We start from the raw sequence: 25,090 nt of genomic DNA on the forward strand, positions 1-25,090 counted from the left end.
GGGAACCAAGCAAGACTTCCCACCCAGTAAAGACTGACCCCACGACACAGCCTCCTTCCGCAGGGCCACCAACAAATCACATAGTTCTTGCAAAGAATAACCTTTTGAAATTCCTTGAAGCATCAAGCTGTCTTAAATGCTGACAGATGCATGGCCACAAGTCCCTGAGTTTAGAAAACCAGATGCAGGCTGACGAATAGTCTTCCTCTGTTTTTGCTTAGAAGCTTTACCCAACAAAACCAATGACTGTCTCTCTCAGACTCCCTTCCAGTTCTCTTGCCTCAATGACTACAAGATGCTACTTGTTTACAGGCAATTAGTGGTTGAAAACTGTGAAGGCGTTCAGGGAGGCTTAGGTGCTGATCTGGGATCCATTTCTGTTTTTAGTATGAAGGTCTGGCTGAGGATAGTAAATGTACTATTTTGATAACCATCCACATTGAAAACAAATAAGACTAAAACACCACGATTTCAATGCAGGCTTTGCTCGTTCGTTCTCTCTCTCTCTCTCTCCCCCCTTCCCCCCCCCCCCCATCCACCCGTAATTGAAAAATACTGAGCTTAACTTTATCCCTGCCATCCCTCGCACAAACGGAGCCTGTAGCAAACAAGCTGCCCAAGTAAGCAAATGCTATACTCGGCTTGGCAGCTGAGACTTTCTTATAAAAAAGCACACAATTCCAGCTGAATGGCTCCTTTCTGTGACTCCTCTGTTTCACACTTCCTTGAGGTGAGCAGGGTGTATTCAGGTTAATGGCAAATGGGAATCTGGATTCTCAACAAAGAGCCTTTACATGACTGCCCAGGGCACAGAAACCGGGAGGGCCTGGAAGCCATGGAAACCGTGTAAACACCAAAACAAGACCCCCAATCATTGTAATTGTTGTTGGTCTGACATCCCCAAGGCATTGGTAAACCTGCATCTTGATATTATGATATTGATTTTCCCCCAATTATCTCAGTCCTCCACAAGTTCTCCCTGCAACTGGAGTGAAAGGGAGTTTCTTTCCAATCTCAATAGAGGGTGTTGTGTGGCATTTTAAAGCCAAAGACGGAACAGGGACAAGTCGAAGGTTATAAACCACTGTGGTAATGACCGTCTAAGATACACACCAAGCAAAATAAATGAGCAGATGAAGTTTTCTGAAGGGCAAAGTAGCAGTGTCACTCGGATTTCTCCCGAGAGAATACTCTCTTTGAACTGGGGCACTGCTGCCGGGTGGAAACTCAGGGGATCTTTCCAGCTCCTGTGACCTCAATGAAAGGCCTGGAACACCCACAGGCCTGTCTCTCCCTACAGAGAGGGGGCATTCTCCTGGGGTGGAAAAATCAGCCCTTTCATGCTGGCACCCTTCTGATCCCGGACAGTTAGCAAAGATCTCTGGAAACATAATACTGGGGGAGCCATGGCAGCCTCAAGGGGAGTTGGCCACATGGGCAGCTAGACTGTCCTGGCAGGACTGCAGGCTTGTTCATGGGCAGATCTAGGACGTCCCTCGGAAATACCCCCACTCCCTCAATACCTGGGCCTGCACTATGCCAGTGAGGGCGGGCCAACACCACTGAGTAATTAATTCTTGTTCATAGGACTTCGTTTGCACCCCCAGACTGGGGAGGGAAATTCTAACGACAAGAATAAGACCAATCAGACATCCGTTATGAAGTCCCAAAGGGCACCGCACCACTTTGCCATGCCATTCAAGACACACAAAACTCACGTTGCCGAAGAAATGTGCACTTGGAAGCCCTTCTCCCACACTTCGTTTGGGAGGCATTGGTCTTGAATGACAATCATAATTGGGAGTCGGCTATGGGATGAACATGTATATCTTCATAGTTGATTACACCCTCCATTAGTATTCCGTTTCCCAAATGAAGGTCGTGAGACTCAGAGAGGTTAAGGAATAGGCCAAGGCCACATGACCCTGGTCTGCTGACTCAAGCCTGCCTGCCCTTACTTACAGAACAGCCGCCTGGCCTGTTTTCTCCTCTCTTCACCTGTGAGTCATCACTTTCCCCGCAGCTGTTTCCCTCTTCCGCCCTCCAAGGCCCATCTTTTCGGCTCCCCGCATTTTGTGCCTGTATGTTTTCCCCTATTTTCTACCCTGCAGCATGGAATCCAGGATCTTGGAAAGTTACTCGGAAGTGCTCAGGTGCCTTCTGGACCTCTCTGGGCAGCCGAGGGGTGAAAACTCGAGTCCCAATGCGGAACTTTTTCTATTTTAAAGAGAAGTTAATGAATTGTTTGGGCTTTCAACACAATGTTCAAGGGACTCTGAACATTTACAACTAAGCGTTTTTAGAAACAAGTTGCTCTAGAAAATTGTCTTTGACCAAACTCCACGTCTAGCTCGGGATAATTACCTTGAGTGAAAGCTGTTTCAGGTCTGTTACGGCACTCGCCACGCCAGACTCAAAGGTAGAGGCCTTGTCTGTATCTGCTTCCGTCCTAACGGGGTGGCTCTTGTGCAGAAATGTCAACAATAGTCCTCAAACTGAGGCAGGGAAAGGAACGCCTCTATTCAGGGGAAGTTTGCAAACCGGAAAACTGCAAGTGGGCTCCTGTGAGATAAAGGGGAGGCGGCTTTTTATAAAGCCCCACCGCCACCCTGGTTCCCAATTGGTCCATTTTTATGTAAATGAGGGCTCCAAATCATACAGTTCTGATTGGTCCAAATAGCACAGTCCTGACTGGTCAGAATCGTGCATTCTGATTGGCCCTTCCCGAGCTGCTCTGATTGGCCTGATGCAAATGAGACTACAGCTAAACCGTTGGATTAGAAGGGGCAGGTCCCAGTCCATTGGTTAGAGAGGAAACCGGAAACTCCCTTAGAAGGGCTGACTCAGAAGCGGGAGCGGAGTGCCCAAGGCTGATAGCTCTCAGTCTGCGGCTTTTCCCTGAAATGCCGGGTGTGTGAGAGGCCTCTGCCAGCACTGGCTGCTGGGCCGATTATGAATCTGTGCTCAGGTATCCGGGAGGAGTCCTCCGTGTCAGATAGATTCCTTCTCGAAGTTCAGAGGTCCTGCCGTGGCACTCTGGCAACCTTGCCACCTTCACACAGGCCGCGTGGGCGAGGCCCAGCTGCAGGTAATGACCAAAGTCTTGTTGGAATGCCCCCAGATGATCCAAAGATCAAAGCAAGATAGGCAGTTTTGGAGGAGCTGTCACAAGGCCACCTTCCTTCACCTCTCCATCTCCTACGAGGTGTCCACATTCACAGGGCCGAGTCCTGCCCCAGCTGCAAGTGATCTGCCAGAAACTGGGGAACTTTTTCATACGAAGGAGCAAAGTGCAGAAGAAAAGAATTCTCTCTTCAGATCTATGAATGTTTACAATTAATTACACTGCCTTCACCCCAGTGCCGCCCTGAAAGCCTTTGGCCTGGGATGGTGGATAGGTGTTGCCTGGGCAGACCAGCTGGTAGTGACTGCCTGAAGAAGCATATGAAAATCTGGAGGCCCTCAAAGAAAGAGATGCTAAATCAATTCGTGATGTCTGACAAGGCAGGGAAGGGAGGGGCAGTGTCAGTTCTCCTAGTTGGTATTTACCCACCTCTCTGGTTTAAGGAGCAAGGCTGCATCTTGAAAAGCACACTTGGGGAATCAAAATGGAGCTTTCTTAGCTTTTCTTCATGAATATGGCATTGCCTATAAGTTTACTTAAATAAATCTATTTTCTAAGAAAAAAAAATAGGACTGGAGAAAATTAGTTTTACTTTCATTTGACTCCCTTTTTAAGGAGGTTTCTAAATAAATCACCTGGAAACATTCAGGCCGTGCATGCTTCTAAACAAGGAGGTCTTTGTAGTGTGTTGCTTTTGATTGCTGGGTCCAGAACTCTCCAGTGAAGTTTCTCACTGTGGGTGAGGCACTGTTAGCAGCTGCCCTAGGTTGGCAGGGGTGGGAATGAGGAAAAACGGAGTGGAGAAATTGGCCTTTCTGAGGGGCTTTTTTGTGTCTGCCACTATCTTTGGGGGACTTAGTTGGGATAACAGATGTGAAGACACAATTTTTAGAGAGAAAAATAGAGACTGAGAGAGGTTAAGTAACTTGTCCCAGGGTCAAACATCTGATATACTAGTATAGGTAGGTTTAAACCCAAGTCTGTCTCAGAAAAAAAAAATTACTTAAATAAATTCAATATAATTTAAGTAAATACAACAAAATTATGCACCAATATTTGGGGGGTGGGGGGGAAACAACAGTTATTTAAGGTTTGTTCCTCATAGAAGAAAACAGAAAGCCAATAAGCTAAAAAGCCATCAAACATTAAGTTAAGCTACAGAAAAGGTTCAACTTTATAAATTCTGAATCACATGGAGTAAAGAAGAAAGAAGGATGTCTAAAACATGAAGACAGAAATATAGAAACAATACTGTTGTAGAAGTTTCAAGTATATATAGAAACTTCCCAAATACTAGGTAAGAACAACTTTCCTGGAACCAAGAAATCCTGTGCCTTTTCCTCACAGATAAACACATTAGGTCTTACTTGATTTTTGGAATTAGATCAGCCACCAGCAAGTAGAATAGTAGTATTTCTCCTTACCAGAGACCGATTTTCTTATTTTTTAAATTAAATATTTATTGTTGAAAGTATTACATATGTCCCCCATTTCCCCCATTGACCCTTCTAGCCCCCCCACACCCACCCCAGGCCTTCACCACCATATTGTCTGTGTCCATGGGTTATGCATATATGCATACAAGTTCTTTGGTAGATCTCTTTCCACTCACCCACCCTCCCCTGCATTCTCTCTGAGATTCAGCAGTCTGTTCTATTTTGTCATTTTTCCTGGGTGTGAGGAGGTGTTGCAAGTTCCCTCCTTGACCCATTCAGGCAGGAGCTTGTTCAAAATACTTTCCCACCAATATATTTTCAATAGATTTGGGGCAGTTTTATGTTCACAACAAAACTGAGCAGAAGGAATAAGAAATTTCCCATATACCCCCTGTCCAACCCCCAGGCTCCCCCACTATCAACATCTCAGACCAGAGCAGTACATTTATTACAACTGATGAACATATATTGAAACGTCATTATTACCCAAAGCCCATAGCTGTTTTTTTAAAAATATATTTTATTGATTTTTTTTTTACAGAGAGGAAGGGAGAGGGATAGAGAGTTAGAAACATGGATGAGAGAGAAACATTGATCAGCTGCCTCCTGCACACTCCCCCCCGGGGATGTGCCTGCAACCAAGGTACATGCCCCTGACCGGAATCGAACCTGGGACCCCTCAGTCCGCAGGCTAAAGCTCTATCCACTGAGCCAAACCAGCCAGAGCAAAGCCCATAGTTTTCATTAGGATTCACCCTTGGGGTTCACCCATATGTTCTATGGGTTTGGACAAATGTATGACAGGTATCCACCACTGTAATATCATACAAACAGTTTCACTGTTCTAAAATTCCTCTTTGCTCTGCCTATCCACCACTTCCTCCCTGCTAATCCCTGGAAACCATTGGCTTGGTAGTTTCCAGTATGTCATACAGTTATCGAATCATACCATATTGTAGTCTTTTTAGATTGGTTTCTTTCACTTAGTAACATGCATTTAAGTTATCACCATGTCTTTTCATGCCTCTTTTTAGTGCTGAAAAATATTACATTGACTGGATGTACCACAGTTTATCTGTTCACTTACAGACGGACATCCTGGATGCTTCCGAGTGTTGGCAGTTATGAATAAAACTTCTGTAAACATCCTTGTGCAGGTTTTTGTGTGATTGTAAGTTTTCAACTCAGTTGTGTAAACACCAAGGAGCATAATTGCTAGATTGTATACTAAGCATAGGTTTGGTTTTCTAAGAAATGGCCAAACTGTCTTCCAAGGTGGCTGTACCATTTGCATTTCCACCAGCAATGAATGAATGTTACTGTTGCTCTACAGCCTAGCCGAGTGGTCCGCAAACTGCGGCTCGCGAGCCACATGCGGCTCTTTGGCCCCTTGAGTGTGGCTCTTCCACAAAATACTGACTTCTGCGCATGGGCCATGAAGTTTCAATCGCACTGTACATGCGCGCCCACACGTGGTATTTTGTGTAAGAGCCACACTCAAGGGGCCAAAGAACCACATGTGGCTCGCGAGCTGCAGTTTGCCGACCACTGGCCTAGCCAGTCAAACAAAATACTTTTTCCTTTCTCATTTTCTTTTGATTCCTGGTTATTTAGAAGTGTTGTTTGGTTTGCAAATACTTGGAAATTTTCCAGACATCTTTTATTGGCTTCTAATTTAATTTCACTAGTCAACGAACATACTTTGTGTGATTTGAATCCTTACAAATTTATTGAGACTTGTTTTATGGCCCATAATATGGTCTATCTTGGTAAATGTTCTTGGCACTTGAAAGAAAAAAAATATTCTGCTGTTGTTGGGTGGAATGTTCTATAAATGTGAATTAGGTCAAGTTGGTTGATAATGTTACCTAAGTCTTCTATATCCTGATTTTCTGTCTACTTGTTCTATCAGTTATTGACAAGGAGTGTTGAAATTCCAGCTATCATTGTAGAGTTGCCTATTTCTCCCTTCATTCGATCCATTTATTTAAAGGTCTGTTATTAGGTGCATAAACTTTTAGGATTATTTTCTCTTGATTAATTGACTTCCATTATGAAATGAACCTCTTTGTTCCTAGTAATCTTTTCTCTGAAATCTATTTTTTCTGATATTAATAGTCACTGAAGCTTACTTTTGGTATGGCATACCTTTTCTATCCTTTTACTTTTAACGTATTTGAGTCTGTTCAAAATGGTTATTTTGTATGCAGCATTTCGTGTAAATAAGGTCTCATTATTTGTACCCTGATCTGTCAAACTTGCATTTTAGTTATGGTATTTAGACAATTTACACTTAATGTCATTACTTATATGGTTGGCATTAAATATACCATGTTGATATTTGTTTTCTATTTGCCATATCTGTTGTCTCCTTTCCCTTTTTGTTTTCTTTTGGATTAATTGGCTATTTTATTATTGTTCTATTTTGTATTCTTTGTTGGCTTATTAGCTATACTTTTAAAGAAGTGGCTTGTTTAGGTTTAATAGTATACATCTATAACTTATCACAGTCTATCTTTAAGTAATATTATACTACTTCATATATAGTATAAAAACTTAACAGCATACTTCTATTTACCCTCTTCCAGTCTTTGTGTTATTGTTGTCATATATTTTACTTATACATTTGTTTTATAACTCTCTGTATAATATTGACAGGTTTAAACTGTCAATTATCATTTAAGGTGATTTTTAAAGTCATTCTTTCAGTTATTAGCTGACATTGATTCCATCTGGTATCAATTTCTTATGCCTGGAGGATGTGCTTTAATATATCTAGTAGTCATGAATACTTTTGACTCTTGTATGTCTTTGCCTTTGTTTTTGAAGGATATTTCTGCTGGGTATAGAACTGCAAGTTGATGGGAATTTTCTTTTCAGTAAAGATGTTATTTCATTGTCATCTGAGATATCAATCCTATATAATAAAAGCATAATATACAAATTGTCTCCTCGACTAGGAGTTCGACCAGGGGGCACGGCCAGCTGGCCAACCTCGGGAAGGGAGGCCCTGGCCGGCAGCCAGCAGCTGCTAGGGACCCTACCCATGCACGATTTTCATGCACTGGGCCTCTAGTATAGTTATAAAACACATAAATGTCATTGTTTACTAAGTCCATCATATGTGTTAATTTTGGGTCATTTTCAATTTATTACAATTTCTTTTTTTTTTTTTTATTGGAAGAGTTTTTAAATTGGTGGGAAACTGTCTATTGACTACATCAGGAATCAAGCTAATTTGAAAACTTTCCAAATGACATGAAAAAGAGGTAAGTTTGGGTAAAGCACTGAGATCTGAGGAAAGGGGAGAAAATAATTGGTATCCTGACTTTCCAAAGGTAAAGGAAATGGAGGGACTGAGCAATACACCACCTCCGTGACTGATCCAGGAACCTTTAGGTGGGATTCTGAGCAAATTCTTGATCCACCTTGATTTTCTCCTCATGCCATGGAATTATGTGTGAAAAATGAGTATTTCTTTTGTTTAAACTGTTCACATTTATGATCATAGAGCATAGATTAGAGTTATTAAAGATTAGTTTTACCTGTTTAATCCTTTATTTAAAGGAAAGCACACAGTACTCTTTTATATCTGGCTTTTTAAGGCTCAACATAATGTTTCTGAGATTCATTCATATGTTGCATGTACTTATAATAGTTCATTGTATGAATACACAAAAATGTATTTATCTATTCAATCGTTGAGGGATACTTAGGTAGTTTCTGGTTTGAGGCTATTACTAATAGTGTTGCTATACATATTCCAAGACATATCTTTTGATGAACATATGTATGCATTTCATTGGATATATGCTTAGAAGCACAGTGACTAGATTCCATGTTATAAATATTTCACTTTGGCAGATCTTGCCAAATGGTTTTCCAACATGTCTGAAAAAATTTACGTTCTCACCAGGGGTGAGTGAAACTTGACTACTTCCACATTTTGCTGATCATAATTTCTTATACTTAATAAAATAGTCCACTAAGGAAAGCTATACAGTAATCTCTTATGAATATGCATGTTAAAATTCTAAATAAATGATTAACAACTGAAATACTGATTATAAGAAAAGAATAACAAATTATGACCAAGTAGGCTTTATTCCAAGGACACACAAGAGTGATTTAACGTCAGCAACTCCACATACAATCCAGCTAGTCAACAGATTAAAGGAGAGTAACACATGACCATGCCAAGAGATGCTGAAAGTCATTTGATAAAATTCAGCAGCTATTCCTAATGAAATCTCTTGGTAAAACAGGAAATAACTTATTTAAATAAAATAAGAGTCTTCACCATAGAGCATACAAATATCCTAAATAACTACTCAAACTCTCTCAACTAAAATCAGTAACAGAATGCCTACTATCACCATTATCACTCAACGCTATAATAGTGTTTTAGACAACAAAGATTCTAGAAAAGAAAAGGATCTGTCAAACACTGGGGGAAAAGTTAAATTATTTTTGTGAGAGTCATCATTATATTTCTAGGGAAAATTGCTGGAATTAATGATAAAACTTAGTAAGTATATATAATAAATTTGTTGTATTAAAGGTAAGTACACATAAAATAGGCTTTTTATTTATAAGAAGCTTTTAGAAATGGAAATGGATTTTAAAAATCCATTCACAATAATAACCCAAAGGGTAAGAAACAAGAATACATCTAATAAAAATGTTGCAGGATTTAATGAGAAAAACTCTCAAAACTTACCGAAAATATAGACAAGATCTGAGCAAATGGAAAAATGATACGATTTTTCTTAGTTCTTAGAAGACAATGTCAAATTTCCAAAATTAACCTGTAAATTTCATGCAATTTTAACCCCTAATTGGATAAAATGATCACAAAGTTTAAATACTTGAGAATAGCAAAGAAAGGAAGTAAAAATTTTTTTTAATTAAAAATAAACAAAACAAAAAAACAGCAGGCAGGAGTGTAGGGGGGAAAAAGCTCTACCTGGCCATTTTATTAAGTCACTGTATACAAACATGTTATCAGTCACTGTAATTGAATCCATATGATATTGCCATATGTAAAGAGAACTATAAGTGAAACAGAATCGTACATTGAGAAATCTCATTGTATATGAAAATTTAATATATGACAAAGATGGCATTTTAATTCATTGGGAAAAGATAATTTATTTACTAAAGGGTGCTGAAACAACTGGCAAACCATTAGAAGAAAGTGGGATTCGTAGCTGGTATTCAATACAAAAACAAATTCCAAATGGAGTAAAGACAAATGTAAAACCACTAACAACAAAACCAACAGTAAAATGCAGACGCCATTCTAGACTTGCCATCCAGGAATGAAGACCTTAATCAATATAGAATACTTTGAAATTTTTATATATTCACAAATGTATACATTTTATAAAATAATATACTTGAATACAATAAAGTTTTGAATGGAAAAAGGAATTATAAATATGATTAACAGACAAATTACAGATTTTGGAGAAAATTTGCAAATATGAGTTTATATACAATATACAAAGAGCACTTACAATTTTTTAAAAAGTGCAAATATGGACAAAATATTAATAAAATGAAAAATAAAATGAATGGGAAAAATAAAAATTTTAATTGTGGCCCGGCTGGCGTGACTCAGTGGTTGAGCATAAATCTATGAACCAGGAGGTCACAGTTTGATTCCCGATCAGGGGACATGTCTGGGTTGCGGGCTCGATCCCCAGTGTGAGGCATACAGGAGGCAGCCGATCAATGATTCTCTCTCATAATTGATGTTTCTTTCTCTCTCTCTCTCTCTCTCTCCTCTCTCTTTCTCTCTCTCCCCCCTCTCTGAAATCAATAAAAATATATATATTTTTAAAAATTTAAGTGTGAATTAAAATATAAATATGTAATTCACCCTAAGAGTAAAATATAAATGGCTAAGTTTTCTAGGGAAAAAGTATTTATTAATGTGGTCTATAGGCAACTTATAATAGTTGGAAAAAATACTTGCAACCAAGAGTAGAAAGTCTTAATATATGTAATATACAAAAAACGCCTACAAACTAGTTAAATAAAAAGCCAAACACAATAGGAATATGGACAAAAAATATGAATAAAATAAATGTAAAGGAAGAAGTAAAAATATAAATCTTTGTGATCGGAGGAATTCAAAAGAATGACCCCCAAGGTTTTTTGCCCCTGGTGTTACTCCCATGATGGTTACATTTACAGAGTAAAAAGATTCTGCAGATGTAATTAAGGTTACTAACCAGGTAACCTTAACATACCAAAATTATCTGGGTGGGCCTAACTTAGTCACATGAGCCCTTTAAAAGGAAGCAGAGAATTTTCTCTGGCTGGTAGCATAAGAGATTACAGAGACTTAAGCACAAAAAGGGTCTAATGAATCCTTGATTGCTTTGAAGATGGAGGTGACCATGTGCAAGCACTGCAGAGCAACCTCTAGGAGCCGAGGACAATGCCTGGCGAACAGCCAGCAAGGAAACAGAGACCTCCATCCTACTACCACCCTGCATCCGATAACTGCAAGGAAATGAATAAGCTTGGAAGTGAATTCTTCCCCCAGCCTTCAGTTAAAAGCCCTGCTGGCACACACCTTCGTGGCAGACTTATTTGGACACCAGAGAGCCCAATCAAGTGTGGTTGAAGTTCTAACCCATAAAACTATGAGATAATACATGGGTCCTGTTTTTAGCTGCTAAGTTTATGGTAATTTGTTATGCAGCAATAGAACACTAATGCATTAGGTAATTTAATTATAGGTGAGATCCAAATGACCAAAGAACAAATGAAAAATTGTCCTGCTTTCTAGTTGTTAGGAAAATGCAAACAAAATAACACTGGGAAATACCCACTGCCAGGCGTTTTTATTGTTGTTACTGTTTTTAATGATGCAATAGCTATTGCGAGTGGGTATAAAGGGTAAGACTATTTTTATACATATATAAATTGTTCCAGCCATTTTGTGAACCAATCTGCCAATGTGTATTAAAAATGGTTTAATTTATGTATCTCTCAATCCAGCAATTCTACTCCAGGGAATCTGTTCCATAGGCGTAAAACCATCATGGTTGTGAATATGTGCTCAGGCAAAATTACCATAATCATAAAAATCTGGTAACAAAGTAAATACCCACTGATTATGGAAGAAGCTTAATACGTCATCATCATAAAATATTACATAGCATTAAAAAAGAATGAAATAAGAGCTAAAGGTAGACTTGGAGGGATTTTCATCATATATTGTTGGATGAGAAAAGATGCAAATCCCACTTATCTAAAGCAAACTGACCCACCAGAAAAACCTCATTTTATGCATAACATTGCATATGTATATTAAGAAATTTAAAAGCTATATATGTAGACTTGTAAAATGCTCACAATACACATAAAAATTATAAGTTGTAGAGTAATGGGTAGAAGACAAAACCCTATATGTAATATGTGTATACATATTTGTATGAACAAGAAAAATACATATATCAGGCCATTATTGAGAAGTGGGGGTGAACTGGTATGGTGGGGTATTAGCTTTGCATTATGCACCTTATTTCATTTATTGCTTTTTTGTTTCTTTTAATTGTATTATAGTTCTCTTAATTTGCATAATTCTTATAATCTGAGAAACATAAAATCATCTCCCTTCCCTGCTTTGTTTTTCCTCAGCACTTACCACTAATATTCTATTTATCTTACTTGTATTATTTATTGTTTACCCCACTGGAATGTAAACTGCATCAGGTAAAGAATTTTGTTCACTGCTGAACACCACCACCTAGAACTATCTGGCATATCACAGGCACTCAAATATTGGTGAAAACAGTGTTTTATGTGTAACTTCTTTTTTAGGGCTACTCTTGATGTTCATCTAAACCTTACTGAAGAACCTGAGATTCTAGAAGCTATCAAAAGTGTGACACAATCACATGCCAAGAATGTGAATTCAGGGAATGAATAATAATTATTGGATGCTTATTATTGCCTGACATTTTATCAGGTGCTTTATGTCTATTATCTCAAAGCAATATAACGAGGTGGCTCTGGAAGCCCCATTTTATAGATGAGAACCAACTTGGAAGAGTCAGCTTGTCTACGATCTCACAGACAATTAATGTCCTCTGTCCAGGCCCAAATCCTGTTCTTTCCTCTGTGCTGTGTTGATCTTTAAAGAATCATATTTTAACAATTAAAAAAGAGAAAATTTTACATACTATAAAGGTTTCATATTATTTTGAGATTTACTTAGTTGAATATTTCATACTCTTGGAATTCACTCCTCTATTGATGATTCTATTAAGAATTTAAGTCATTTGATTGTTAAATAGATATATCTACTCACCCTTGTTGATTATTTTATTCCTGAAGCAATTAAGCTGTTCAGCTCAAGGCCACAAGCCCCGTGGGCCCTGCTGGCCTGCAGCAGCAAACCAAGACAACACAGAACTATTCCTAAGAGGGCTCATAGACATTGAGATAATTACTATCAAAACTTCCAGACAAAAAGCAGCCCTGAGAATATCCTGAGGGATTTGGTCCCAGATTCTTCAACTCCAAAGCAAGTTCCCAAGAGGAATGCCTTTCTTAACAAGCTTCACTGGAGGAATTTTCTACCTCCTTGGAGAAAAAGAAGGAATAGGAGGGCCACCTGAGGGTCCCAGGGAAAGAGTGGTGGATCTGGTCTGGGCCAACAGTCAAGGTAGGCTGAAGTTCCAGGCTAGAGGAGCTCCTGTTAATTAAGGGGTTCAAGGCCAACAGGTTGGTGTTGGGAAGGTTAGAGAAAGAAGGGACACCGTAACAAGGCTTGGAGACACCTCCTGGTCCCCCCAGGCTTTGCTCTGTTCCAGTGCAGACAGAAAGAGGGTGCTGCCTGGGCACTGGTGCCACCCTCCAGGTGAGGGCCCAACCCCTCCTCACCTTAAAATATTCAGCCAGACCTCAATCTTAGAATCAGCTCCACAGACCTAAATACATTTGATATCACCTAAGGACTGGAAGGCATGATGTTTTTGACTTTGATGACCGGTATAGAGTTTTAGAAATGTGCTGATTACTCAACCAACCAATATTTGAGTACCTTCTATATAGTAAGGCATCAGGAGAGGTGCTAAAGGTAATATAAGAAAAACAAACATTGTCCCTGCCTCAAGGAGCTTCTAGAGACAGAAGCAAACAAATAATCGTTAACTGTTTTTGTTGTTGTTGTTAGGTCACCAACAGTACTTAATATGTAAAATCTGAGTTGAGGATAGGGTAGAATCAAGGCATTCAGAATAAAACTCATCACACTATGGGTTACCCATGCCTCAAAAAAACCCACAAGCTTTTAAATATGTAAAATAAACATATCTTTCTTGCCAACTTTGTACTCCCTAAATAATTTCTAAAATAAAACTTGTGTCTATTTGTAGAGGCAAGCTGTATGTAACTTACATCCAGGGCACAGATCTGCCTGGATCTATCATCTCCCAAATTCAAAAATAAAATTTTTTCTGCCTCCAGAAAGCAATGTTTCTAAAGAGAAAAAAGTCTGCTTGCAAGCTTCATTTAAAAAAAAATTGGAATTAGATATGTATTTCTAAGTATTCTACAGCAGTGAGAAATAGGAGCTTATTGCCTTGCTTGTTCAAAAGGCAGATGAAAGGATAAGTGGAAGTCTGAATGTTTTCGTTGGGAGAAAGCCTGATTTCTCTGACTCTGAGATAGACAAGGGAATTATTTCACTGAAAAGCAAAGCTTTCACTCAAGTGAATTGAATGATAAATAGTATTTTGGTTAAACCTGCATATTTTTAAGATTTATTAATGGCAAACTGATTTTAACCTACCAGTCATTAGCTCTGAGGGGGGCACTACTATTAACATTATTTACATCACATATATGCTGTATCTAAACATTCCACTCATTTTAACATGTAGCAAAAGCATAAGGCTCCATGTTTATCTGCAAGCTATGTACAGTACTATTGCTTTCCCTGTCAGCAAAATGCTGAGACATTTACCAAATATAAAAGCATTCCCACATAGCAGTTGCGTATTGGGGGCGGAGAGTGGAGGGCATCAGGAATGTTATTCATCAATGACTTAGACCATTGAGATCTGTTTCTAAAATATACCTTGAATGAAATTATGCCATTAAAAGGCTATTCTGAAATATCTAGGCTCAAAAGTCTGTAGAAAAAGATGTAAATATATATTTTAAATACTTTCAAAACAGTCAAAATCATTAAAAACAGAACTGATTCTCCTGTCTTTTCATGAGATTATCACTTGGCCACATGAGGACATTTCTCACATGTCTAGTCCTCATTCAGACATGCACATGACACAGCATACCTGGGCCTGTTAATATAGCTTCTTAAAATAGAATAAAAGCTATGTTTGTCTGACACTTTAGGGGCGGGGGGGGGGGGGGGGGGGAGTTGGGGGAGGGGGAGGGAGGGAGGGCTCCGAGGCATTTCTTAAAAACCTTTAGATTACAAGGACCAATGACAAGTCAGAATTGGATTCATTCACTTTTAGAGGTCAAAGGACCTCAGAGGTCAGCTTTCCAGGCCATGTAAAGAGAAAGGGAGACAGTGAGGGATGGACTCTTCCTTCTTGGTGTGGTACTTCTTTCCCCACACCCTCACCCAACTTATCCAGCGCCCAAGTAAACTGTTTCTATGATATTTCTTTTGCTCTATGGTAAACTCATCTTTTTAATGAAATATTTCTGCCTTGGTGCCCCTCCCATAAAGAATTGAACGTTAGCATACTTCAACATTGCAGTACCTCTACATAGATAAAAGCCTAAGTGACCAACAGGAACGGTCGACCAAACGACCAGTCGCTAGGATGACATGCTGACCACCATGGGGCAGATGCTTAATGCAGGCGCTGCCTCCTCATGGTCACTGTGCTCCCACAGCCAACCTCCCAGGGTCAGAGGCCCGACTGGCCATGCTCGGGGCCGGCCAACGCACCCGGCCCAATCAGCCCAAACAGGACTGTGCGAGATGAGGCCTGATAGCTGGCCAGGCTGAGGGACCCCACCTGAGCTCTAATTTGTGCACCAGTCCTCTAGTCCTATACAAACCACAAGTATTTTTACAGCTCATGCTTAGCATTACATTTTGCTTTCCGTGCAGTTTTTAATTAAAGGAAGTTTTTCAGTTTGGGAATTCTCATTTATGGGTGATGGGTTTCCTTACCATTACCCTTAATATGATGTTGCTATTATATGAGGTAATTAAAATTCTTTGGTTTGAGGTCATAGATTGGAAACCTGGTACATACATTGGATCTTACGAGGGCATGAAGAACTTCGGCACATGAATTAATAAATACTAACTCTAGTACTCCAAGCGCTATTTAACAGATGTTTTACTGTGGGCTCCCCTTCACATCACTGGATTAATTGTCTCTTTAAAGAGGCACACAGGAAAAGTAAATGTGGTGCTAGCATCTGGACAGTCTTCATGTAAGGTGAGGTGCTAAATTACCAAGGACAAGAGAATTTTCTATGAAACAGCCCCTTCTTATTAGTAAGAATATGGCAGATTTTGTTCACCCAAATAGTCAGATCCATCTTCAAGTCTGACCATTACCTTTAGTCTAATAACAACTAGGAATAAGATAGGGGTTAGGATTTTGCAGGATCTAAGTGAAATCCAAAGTAAGTCATTTTTTCATTTGATAGATTTTGGATTCTGTTTGATTTTGAAAGTATACAAAATATACTAAGTATTTTGCATTCCAGAAAATACTGATTCAAATTTTCAGAGTTGTATGTGAGTGCTCCTCCATAGAATTGGAGTGTCCCAATCAATGTAAACAAAGTGTAACTGAGGAATAACAAGTGGAGGGATGCTTCATGGTTATAGTGATGGTGGAAAGCTTGCTGCCAGGCTTCCAGGTGTTCCTAGGGAATACCCCAAGTGCCATGACAACTCTGGGGCCCTGCAAAACCTCAGTGCTGGTCTTGGAAAACCCAATGCAAGTCAGAATATTACTCTGAACCTGGGCTGATCCCAGGGGTCCATCAGTCGGTGAAAAACTTGACCTTCTGAACTAGATCACTCGAAAATAACTCTAAGCAAATCATGTTCATTAAAAGAAATGAAAGGGCCCTAACCGGTTTGGCTCAGTAGATAGAGCACTGGCCTGTGAACTGAAAGATCCCAGGTTCGATTCCGGTCAAGGGCATGTACCTTGGTTGCAGGCACATCCCCAGTAGGGGTTGTGCAGGAGCAGCTGATCAATGTTTCTCTCTCATCAATGTTTCTCTCTCATCAATGTTTCTAACTCTCTATCCCTCTCCCTTCCTCTCTGTAAAAAAAATCAATAAAATATATTTTTTAAAAAAAAGGAACGAAAGGAAAAAAAAGGGGGGACATTTCTGACACTACTGAAAAAATGTGTACATACAAAAGGATTTAATACTCATTACTACAACTGCATAGAAACATCAAAAAACAGTGGATAGTTTCAAGGACATCAGAAGGATACAGTATCTCTTCCATATAGTATTGTGACTCCAGATTGGAACAAAGAGATTGTGAGTTCTGGACAGGCAAAGCCCTTGAAAAATACTGTTGATATGAAGGCACAAGAGGAAGGACAAGGCTAATGCTTGTGTGATAAGTAGCCAAACAAGGAAAAAATAAAAACACATGAAATTTATATATATTTATATGTATAATTTTTTAAAATTATGTAACTAAACACTTGAAAAGTGCGGCCCTGAAAAGTACCAATGATCCAATCTTATGGGGTATTTTAATTTTACTGGTTTTCCTAAGGTCCAAACTCTCTATAATAATAAACTTCTCCACCGTACTCACAATTAATAATTAAGGTTGGTTCATTATTTTGGATTCATGTCTACTTTGTCTAATAATCTTTTATTTCTCTGTACCCCTCATCTACCACCCCAAAATAACAAAATCAGGTTGTATTAAAGTATTTTAACTGCAAATCCATTATATTTCAAATCTGACAATTATTTCAATTCATGACACCTATAGCACATTATCTATATTTGTACACTTTATTTAAAAACAATAATACACTTAGAGCCACCAGAAAAGGATATCTCAATTAGCTTATCTATACCCTGAATTTACAAAAGAAACTTCTTGCACCACAAAAATTAGCATTTGGATTAATTTACATTAATTGATATTATAACTAATTTTTAAAATACCTGAAGATCAAACAATTTGTCCCAGGGCTCACCAGTTGAGGGGTGTAGGGTGTGGAGAAAAGGAGTGACTTAGGAATCTGAACTGATGATGCCCCGAGGTCAGCTCTAGTAAACTGTAGTTGAGGAAACATAAAATAACCAATAAACTTCAAGATTACAAAGTGGTTCCTCCTAAAAACAGATATTAGATCATATAGTTGGGATGGATGTAGGGGATAACTCTTAATCTGGATTGGAAAAAAGTGTGTGGAAAAGGTGTGTGTGTGTGTGTGTGTGTGTGTTGCGGGGGGGGGGGGGGGGGGGGGGGTATTAGTTTTTCACAAGAGGCAAACTTCGCCAAACAATGAGAAGAAAGTCGGGAGGGAGGTATGTGATACACTGAAGACTTTCTGATCGCTGATAACACCAAATTTAGCAGCTCTCTACAAGTCAACTAAAATACCGTTCTCTGAGACATTTTCAGAGAGGAGCTAACAACCAGGGGGAAAAAAACCATTCTACATAAACAAGGCACTCACTGGTTCGCAGCCTGTTAAAAACCCAGGCAGACATTACAGTTAATAAAGTCAACTTTCTAATTTGCATTAGAGGGATGACAAGCATGTGGTCAAATTAAATCAAGTCAAAGCTTGATTAGCAAAGATCCAGAAAATGCTGGCCCCTAAGCACTACCTTCAGTAATACTGCTAGGATAAGTAAATGGGGACTAGGGTTCTATGTTTGGCCTAATATTTGCATTTTTAAGTATTAAAAAAAGCGATGTAATTTGTTAAATACTTTGTCAATCTTCTGTCCCTTACACTGACATGGAGACCCAGTTGGATAATGAATATGGCCAATTAAAAAGCCTTCAGTGACAGAAGTGAAAATTACTAAAGTCATTTACCAATGACCTGTCTTCTGGTTTTAAACACAGCTGTTAAGTCTTTGGGACCTTCCCCTAAAACCAACTTTGGAAATTGATATATTTCACAAAATATACATATAATTTATGTCAGCAACTACTTTTGTACAACCTGAATCCCAGTGTCAAACACTAAAGATCTGCAATGATATAAATAATTAAATGAGTAACATGGTAATGGAGGCAACTGCTAAGTAAATAAAATTAATGATCATGTACTTAATAGCTTTGAAATATCTTTCAAAGAACAAAGAAAGCTGAAGAAAATTATACTTAGATATCTCTCTTTCTTTCTCTCGCGCACTCTCTCTCTCTCTCTCTCTCTCTCTCTCTCTCCAGTTTGGCTCTTGGTTGAAAACATCACAAAGACATACACACTAACCAGAGATTAGCTATCTAGACTCACTATCAACATTGATGATACAATTTAAGCAGTTCTTTCAAAAGAAAACCAAAATTAAAACCAAGTCTTTCAATCTGATTTGTGACATCTTAGTTCAGTATAACTTAAATGACAAAGCCTGAGAAAAGCACCAACACAGCTTTTTCAGTTGTACCCAGCCATCATTTCATATGTCATAAGGATTTGCTTTAGTTAAAATGGCAGCAATGACAGAGGTAGATATGACAGATGCCATCTAAATACTATTCTTAGGTGGAATTTTAACTAGTTCAAAGTGTTTAATCTAAAAATAATTTTTACTAGTTGAATCTCTTCATTACGTAAGAATTTCATGACATGCTCTTGTGTAAGGGGAAATACATGAAGTACTAAAAAAGGTGACCTTTAAAAATTACATTTACTTAGCCAACATTAATGAGATCCCATAATTTTGGTGAACCAGTAACTTATCCTTTTACCTGAACTTGACTATAATTAAATAAGAGTTATTTTCTTCTCTTCTGAAATTTTTAAGAATTCACATTCCAAATTCTTGGAAGGATAAATGGTACTCAGAAGAGCACAAAGACAGCACATGAAATGTCCCCTGAAGTCCTAGAAGTTGAGCAGATACATTAAAAAGACATTGATGGTCACAAATCAGGACCTTCACAGATTGGCTCACGCATGTGAGCGCGCGTGCACACACACACACACACACACACACACACTTTCTCTCTCACTCTTCCCCTTTCCCCCCAAAACTCAATCCTCATCCTCACTGTAAGGCTGCATTTGTATTTTTTTTTAAAGGCACCTCTCATTCTCTAGCTATTGCCTTCTTGATGATATCTGTTTTGTTAAAAATCCTGAATGTTCAATGGAAATAGTTCAGTACTGAGAATGGAATATTTTTCAATTCACATTTAAATAGCCAAGTTTTCTTACATTCAGATTTTAATAAACTAGAACAACAATCTTTAAAACAAGCATGCTAGCCTATAATGAATATAGTATTTACAGTAATTTAAACGTTTAGAACTATATATTATACTGCAAAAGCAAACAGCACAACACTCATCATTCTCATCATTACCTGCTGTGTACAGCACCTCCAAAAATGAAAATACAAAACAGTAAAATGCACCTATGGTTTTATATATATATATGTATATATATATATATAGTCTATATATATATTATATATATTCCCACAATATATATAATATATTTATAAAATATACATACATTTTAGACATTTTCAAATAAATCATCTCCAAAAAATGTGTAGCAAGAATACTGAAGGAATGAAAGTCAAATAAACAAAATTTCTCACAAAGTTCATTATCAACGATGCAGCTCAATTTCTCCCCCTTTAGTCATAACTAAAATGATTACAAAAGCTAAATACTTTGCATAACTAATTATCTGTTTAATGGCAAAATTGATAAACTTGTTCAATAGAAAAATACTGAAGGTCATTATATCACTCATGTTAAATATCTATCTATGGTTTGAGTAGCAAATGAGCTCCAAATGACAGCTGAGTTTAGAGAAGGGTGCTGCAAGCTCCCACAGATGTACCCACAGCATAGGAAAATAAGGCAGGAACCCACATCTTCTGATGATTTTCATACTATTCCAATACATTTCATCCAAAATATTTACAAACTAAGCCCTATGAAAGCATGTCAATGACTGTTTGAATTTGATTTTTTTCATTTTGTTCACCTTTCTGATGGGCTGAGGGGAAAATCAGACACATGAATATGCTTCTATCTGGCTGGAAGACACTTTGACTCAATTCTAGGCTCAATTACAGCGCTAGTAGAGAGGAATCTGTTTCTGTGTACACTCTCCAGTGGCACAGCATTGGCTTCCTAAGGAACTTTCAACAGTTCCATCACTTACACTACTGTTTACATTATCTCGTGGTTATTTTCCACTCACTATGAGAAAAAATTCAGCTGTGAGTTATAAAATGCAGGTGAAGAGAAAAGTCTTGGTTTTGAGAATTTCAGTGGCATAAGTAAAGAAGGTACTGAAGACCATGGAAGGTAATTAAAGCAATAACTGGCAGAACAATAGCTTTGTAGTTGTCCATCATAAATACAAGAAGGGTGGGCATCTGGCTAGAATTTTCCAGTATCTTTCTACAAATGTCAGGTTAGCAACAGCATTACTTTACTTTGTGAAGAACCAAAAGAGGAATTCAACAAACACAATGTGAAATTCCATATCTGCATGGAAATATAAACATTCACCTGGTATATAGCTCAGCTATGATGTGGTAGCTCATGTCCAGCTCAATTCATTTGATTATACAAGAGTCCCTTGAGCCCACTGTTAACCAAAGCTCAGATGAAATGACAAGGTAGCTGTGTCAAAATATTAAAGCATATTGTATATCAACCAAGCATTTAGTACAGGCCCTTAACTTTAAAGAAAATTTGCCTGTATATTGCAGATTTCTAGAAGCAGATAAGCAGTAATTTTAAAGAAAAAACAGTTAGTTATCCACTTTAACACCAGGATACTTCTTCAAGGAGAAATATCATTAGAAGTGCAAATGTTATGACAATGGAATATGTGGGGACAGGAATGTAGGAATTGTATAAAAGGTTAAGATATTTATGGATATGGATTTTGTAAAGTCTGAGAGCCTACGACATATACATTTTACTGAAAAGGTGGACATTAGTAATTTATTTCTAATTTCTAGCTTGGTCTCTGACATTCTGAATGAACAAGAGTGTGTGAGGAGAGGCAAGAGTTGCAGGGATGAGGTCTGAATTCCAGGTTCAGAGAGTGGGTCATGGGACTCCCAAGAGCTGAACACATGTTGGTCAAAGGCAAGGAGCTCAGGGACCCCTGGTCCTTTAATATATGGTTTCCTCCAGAAACAATATTGATTTACTGGCCATTAAACATGTTGTCTTTTAAATTAAACAATGGAGGAAGGGTAGGGAGAGGAAAAGAGAGGGAGAACTATTTACCCAACATTATACACTGAACCCTTCCATCCAGATTTTCAAGAGGTTCTTATTGGAGATGCTAATGGAGGACTTCTAAGGTAAAAAACATTTGCTTTATTTAGCATGTCTGCAAAAGCAGCTGAGATTAACCATACCCTTTGGACTGTTAAAACATAATTATGAAGTATTTTTTCGGTAAGTATCAGATAATTTGAATATGAGAGACAAAGAAGAAAGAGCAGAGATCATCTGAAGTGTGGTTATGTGGGTTTTGATAAATGAGTACTTGCAAATAACCACCATCTTTTCAACCACTGAAAAGTTAAGATTTTATCTATATGAAGTAATCACTCTGATACTATAAATACCATGTGAATAAAGTGAGTTTTAAAATTAATAGAAATTATTATATGCCCTGCTTGCCCTTAAAAATAAACAGAATTAAGTTAAATCCTTTAGTAAAAGCAGACTCTATCAACTACTCTTCACAATGGTAAGTATTTTTGACAACTAAGTTTTAGAATGGTACCAAATCCACTTTCAAAAATGTAATACAATACAGAAATGTGCTTACAAACTGAATATCTGTTTAGCATTTCTGAATAATAATATATTTGACATATTATTGCATTTCTTTTTTCCCCCCTAATAGGTAAAATGCTTTGCCAGGTGCTGTATGTGAACAGCTGAAAGGAGAGCTAGATTAAAAACTCATTTTAACACTGCCTGGTCATTATGCTCATAGGGATTAGTACAGCAGATATGGTATAGATTACTGTTTTGACTACCTAATGTGTTTAACAAGACTTCTCAGGGGAGAACTAGGTCTAAATTTCCGCTCTTCCTCTACTCATTCCCAGCCATGGAGCTTTTTGTTATCCTTTATAACGTGCCCTATTTACTCAATAGGGGACAAGCTAAACCTATGTTCGCTCAGGCCTGCCTAGCGAATTAGAACTACTCCAGAAATAAAAGTTCCTATTTTGGGGAAAATCTGAAACAAACAGTTTTCAGGCTCCAGATTCAGCTGAGCTTGCAGCAACCTGAACAAACCTTAGTTTTAGAAAACAGTATATACGAATTGTAAAACTATACTTTACAAATGTTCTCTGTGCTCCTTCAGCAGAACAAAAGGGCAGAATGCGTTGATTCTTTCCCTGGTCTTCTGTATCTCTTTTGTGCAGTTGGTTATTTATAAAGAGATAGAAGGTGAAGAAGATGCATTCTATCATACAAAGACTTTAGCCAGTGCGTCAGCCCCAGCACTAGCTATATAGCATTTGGACGGGTGGAAAGCTACATCATGAATTGATTCTTCAAACTTTTTCCGATGAGCTGTGAACTCTTGGATACATGTCTTACTTTCTAGGTTCCATAAACGTATTGAACAGTCATGACCTATAAAAAAAATAATTAATTAATTGATTAAAAAAAAAACTACATTAACATGAAAATGATAAGAATAAATAAATTATCCGTAGCTGATGTACTTACTGCCAGACATCAAGTACAGGCCATTAGGATCAACCGCTAAACTTGTAACGGCTTCTAGGTGGGCTACCATTGAGTGGATAAGTTTGCCTTTGGAAAAAGAGATTGTTATTCTTTATTAATAGCTTTCCACGAATATATGCCAGTTACTACGTTATACTGGTTTCTTCAGTCACCCCTCTCTGTGTACTTACTGCATCAATAGCTTTTTTTCATCACTTAGAACAGATCGCCCTCCCTACTCTGGCCATGCTACTGATGAGAAACAAAAGCTCAAATTCCAGATTATATTTTTGTCTTTCAAATCACAATATAAAAGTCAGTAATTTGTAAACAGATATCCCTTTAAGCCATGTGCATCAACTAGAACTCAGACATTAACCACCTACTTTGCATCCTTTAGCTACAAGCAAATTATATGGATTGTGGGAACAGAAGAGACTGATACTAAGATAAAGGAACAGGAGAAAACTGGCCATAATTTTGGTGGAGACAATATATTCTAGAGTTTGAGAACATTAAATTACTCATCACTCACAGCTAAGCAAAGTCAGCAAAAGTCAACGTATTTACAAACCCAATAGTGGACACTCAGGTAAATATGGCTGATAACACAGTGTTTTCTCCCAGCAGAGCTCTTCATGAATTTCCTTTAGACTAGTGAAATGTAATTCAATAAAAAATGGAAAAGGCCCAATTCAAATCAATGAGGACCAAATAGTCAGTATTATAATGCAGAAAAGATTAGTCCAACAAAAACTAACACCATTTCCCCTAAGAACAGGAACAAGACAGGGATGCCCACTCTCACCACTCCTGTTCAACATAGTACTGGAAGTATTAGCCATTGCAATTAGGCAAGAAGAAGAAATAAAAGGCATCCAAATTGGAAAAGAGTAAGTAAAACTGTCCTTATTTGCAGATGACATGATATTATACATACAAAACCCTAGAGACTCCATCAAAAAGCTACTAGACTTAATACATGAATTTGGCAATGTAGCAGGATACAAAATTAACCCCAAGAAATCTGAGGCATTTCTATACACCAATAGTGAACTTTCAGAAAGAGAGATTAGAAAAACAATCCCATTTACCATTGCACCAAAAAAATTAAGATACCTAGGAATAAACTTAACTAAAGAGGTTAAAGACCTCTACTCAGAAAACTACAGGACGTTGAAAAAAGAGATAGAGGAAGACATAAACAGATGGAAGAACATACCATGTTCTTGGATTGGTAGAATCAACATCATTAAAATGTCCATACTACCCAAAGCAATCTATAAATTCAACGCACTTCCCATTAAAATACCAATGGCCTTCTTCAAAGATCTAGAACGAACTCTCCAAAAATTCATCTGGAATAAAAAAAGAACCCGAATAGCTGCAACGATCCTGAGAAAGAACAAAGTAGGTGGGATCTCAATGCCAGATATCAAGCTGTATTACAAAGCCACTGTTCTCAAAACTGCCTGGTACTGGCACAAGAACAGACATATAGATCAGTGGAATAGAATAGAGAGTCCAGAAATTAGCCCGAACCAATATGCTCAATTAATTTTTGACAAAGGAGGCATGAACATACAATGGAGCCAAGATAGT

At 38.0% G+C, this 25,090-nt stretch overlaps 1 protein-coding gene across 2 annotated transcripts in view; it reads right to left on the bottom strand.

Moving 5' to 3' along the window:
- Window positions 1–8,624: 8,624 nt before the first annotated feature.
- The window catches only part of STRN (striatin), a 90,863-nt gene continuing 74,397 nt past the window's right edge, over window positions 8,625–25,090 (bottom strand). For both annotated transcript variants that reach the window (XM_070429011.1, XM_070429009.1), the window contains 2 exons: window positions 23,489–23,575; window positions 8,625–23,392 (listed from right to left, as the gene is read on the bottom strand). In XM_070429011.1, the coding sequence (XP_070285112.1) occupies window positions 23,223–23,392; window positions 23,489–23,575 (257 nt within the window). In that variant the 3' untranslated portion in view covers window positions 8,625–23,222. The remainder of the gene's footprint in view (window positions 23,393–23,488; window positions 23,576–25,090) is intronic.

This window comes from Myotis yumanensis, unplaced genomic scaffold (genome assembly GCF_028538775.1).
Source record: "Myotis yumanensis isolate MYYU_CA2020_CCGP unplaced genomic scaffold, mMyoYum1.0.hap1 SCAF_11, whole genome shotgun sequence".
In the NCBI taxonomy this organism is placed as follows: Eukaryota; Metazoa; Chordata; class Mammalia; order Chiroptera; family Vespertilionidae; genus Myotis; species Myotis yumanensis.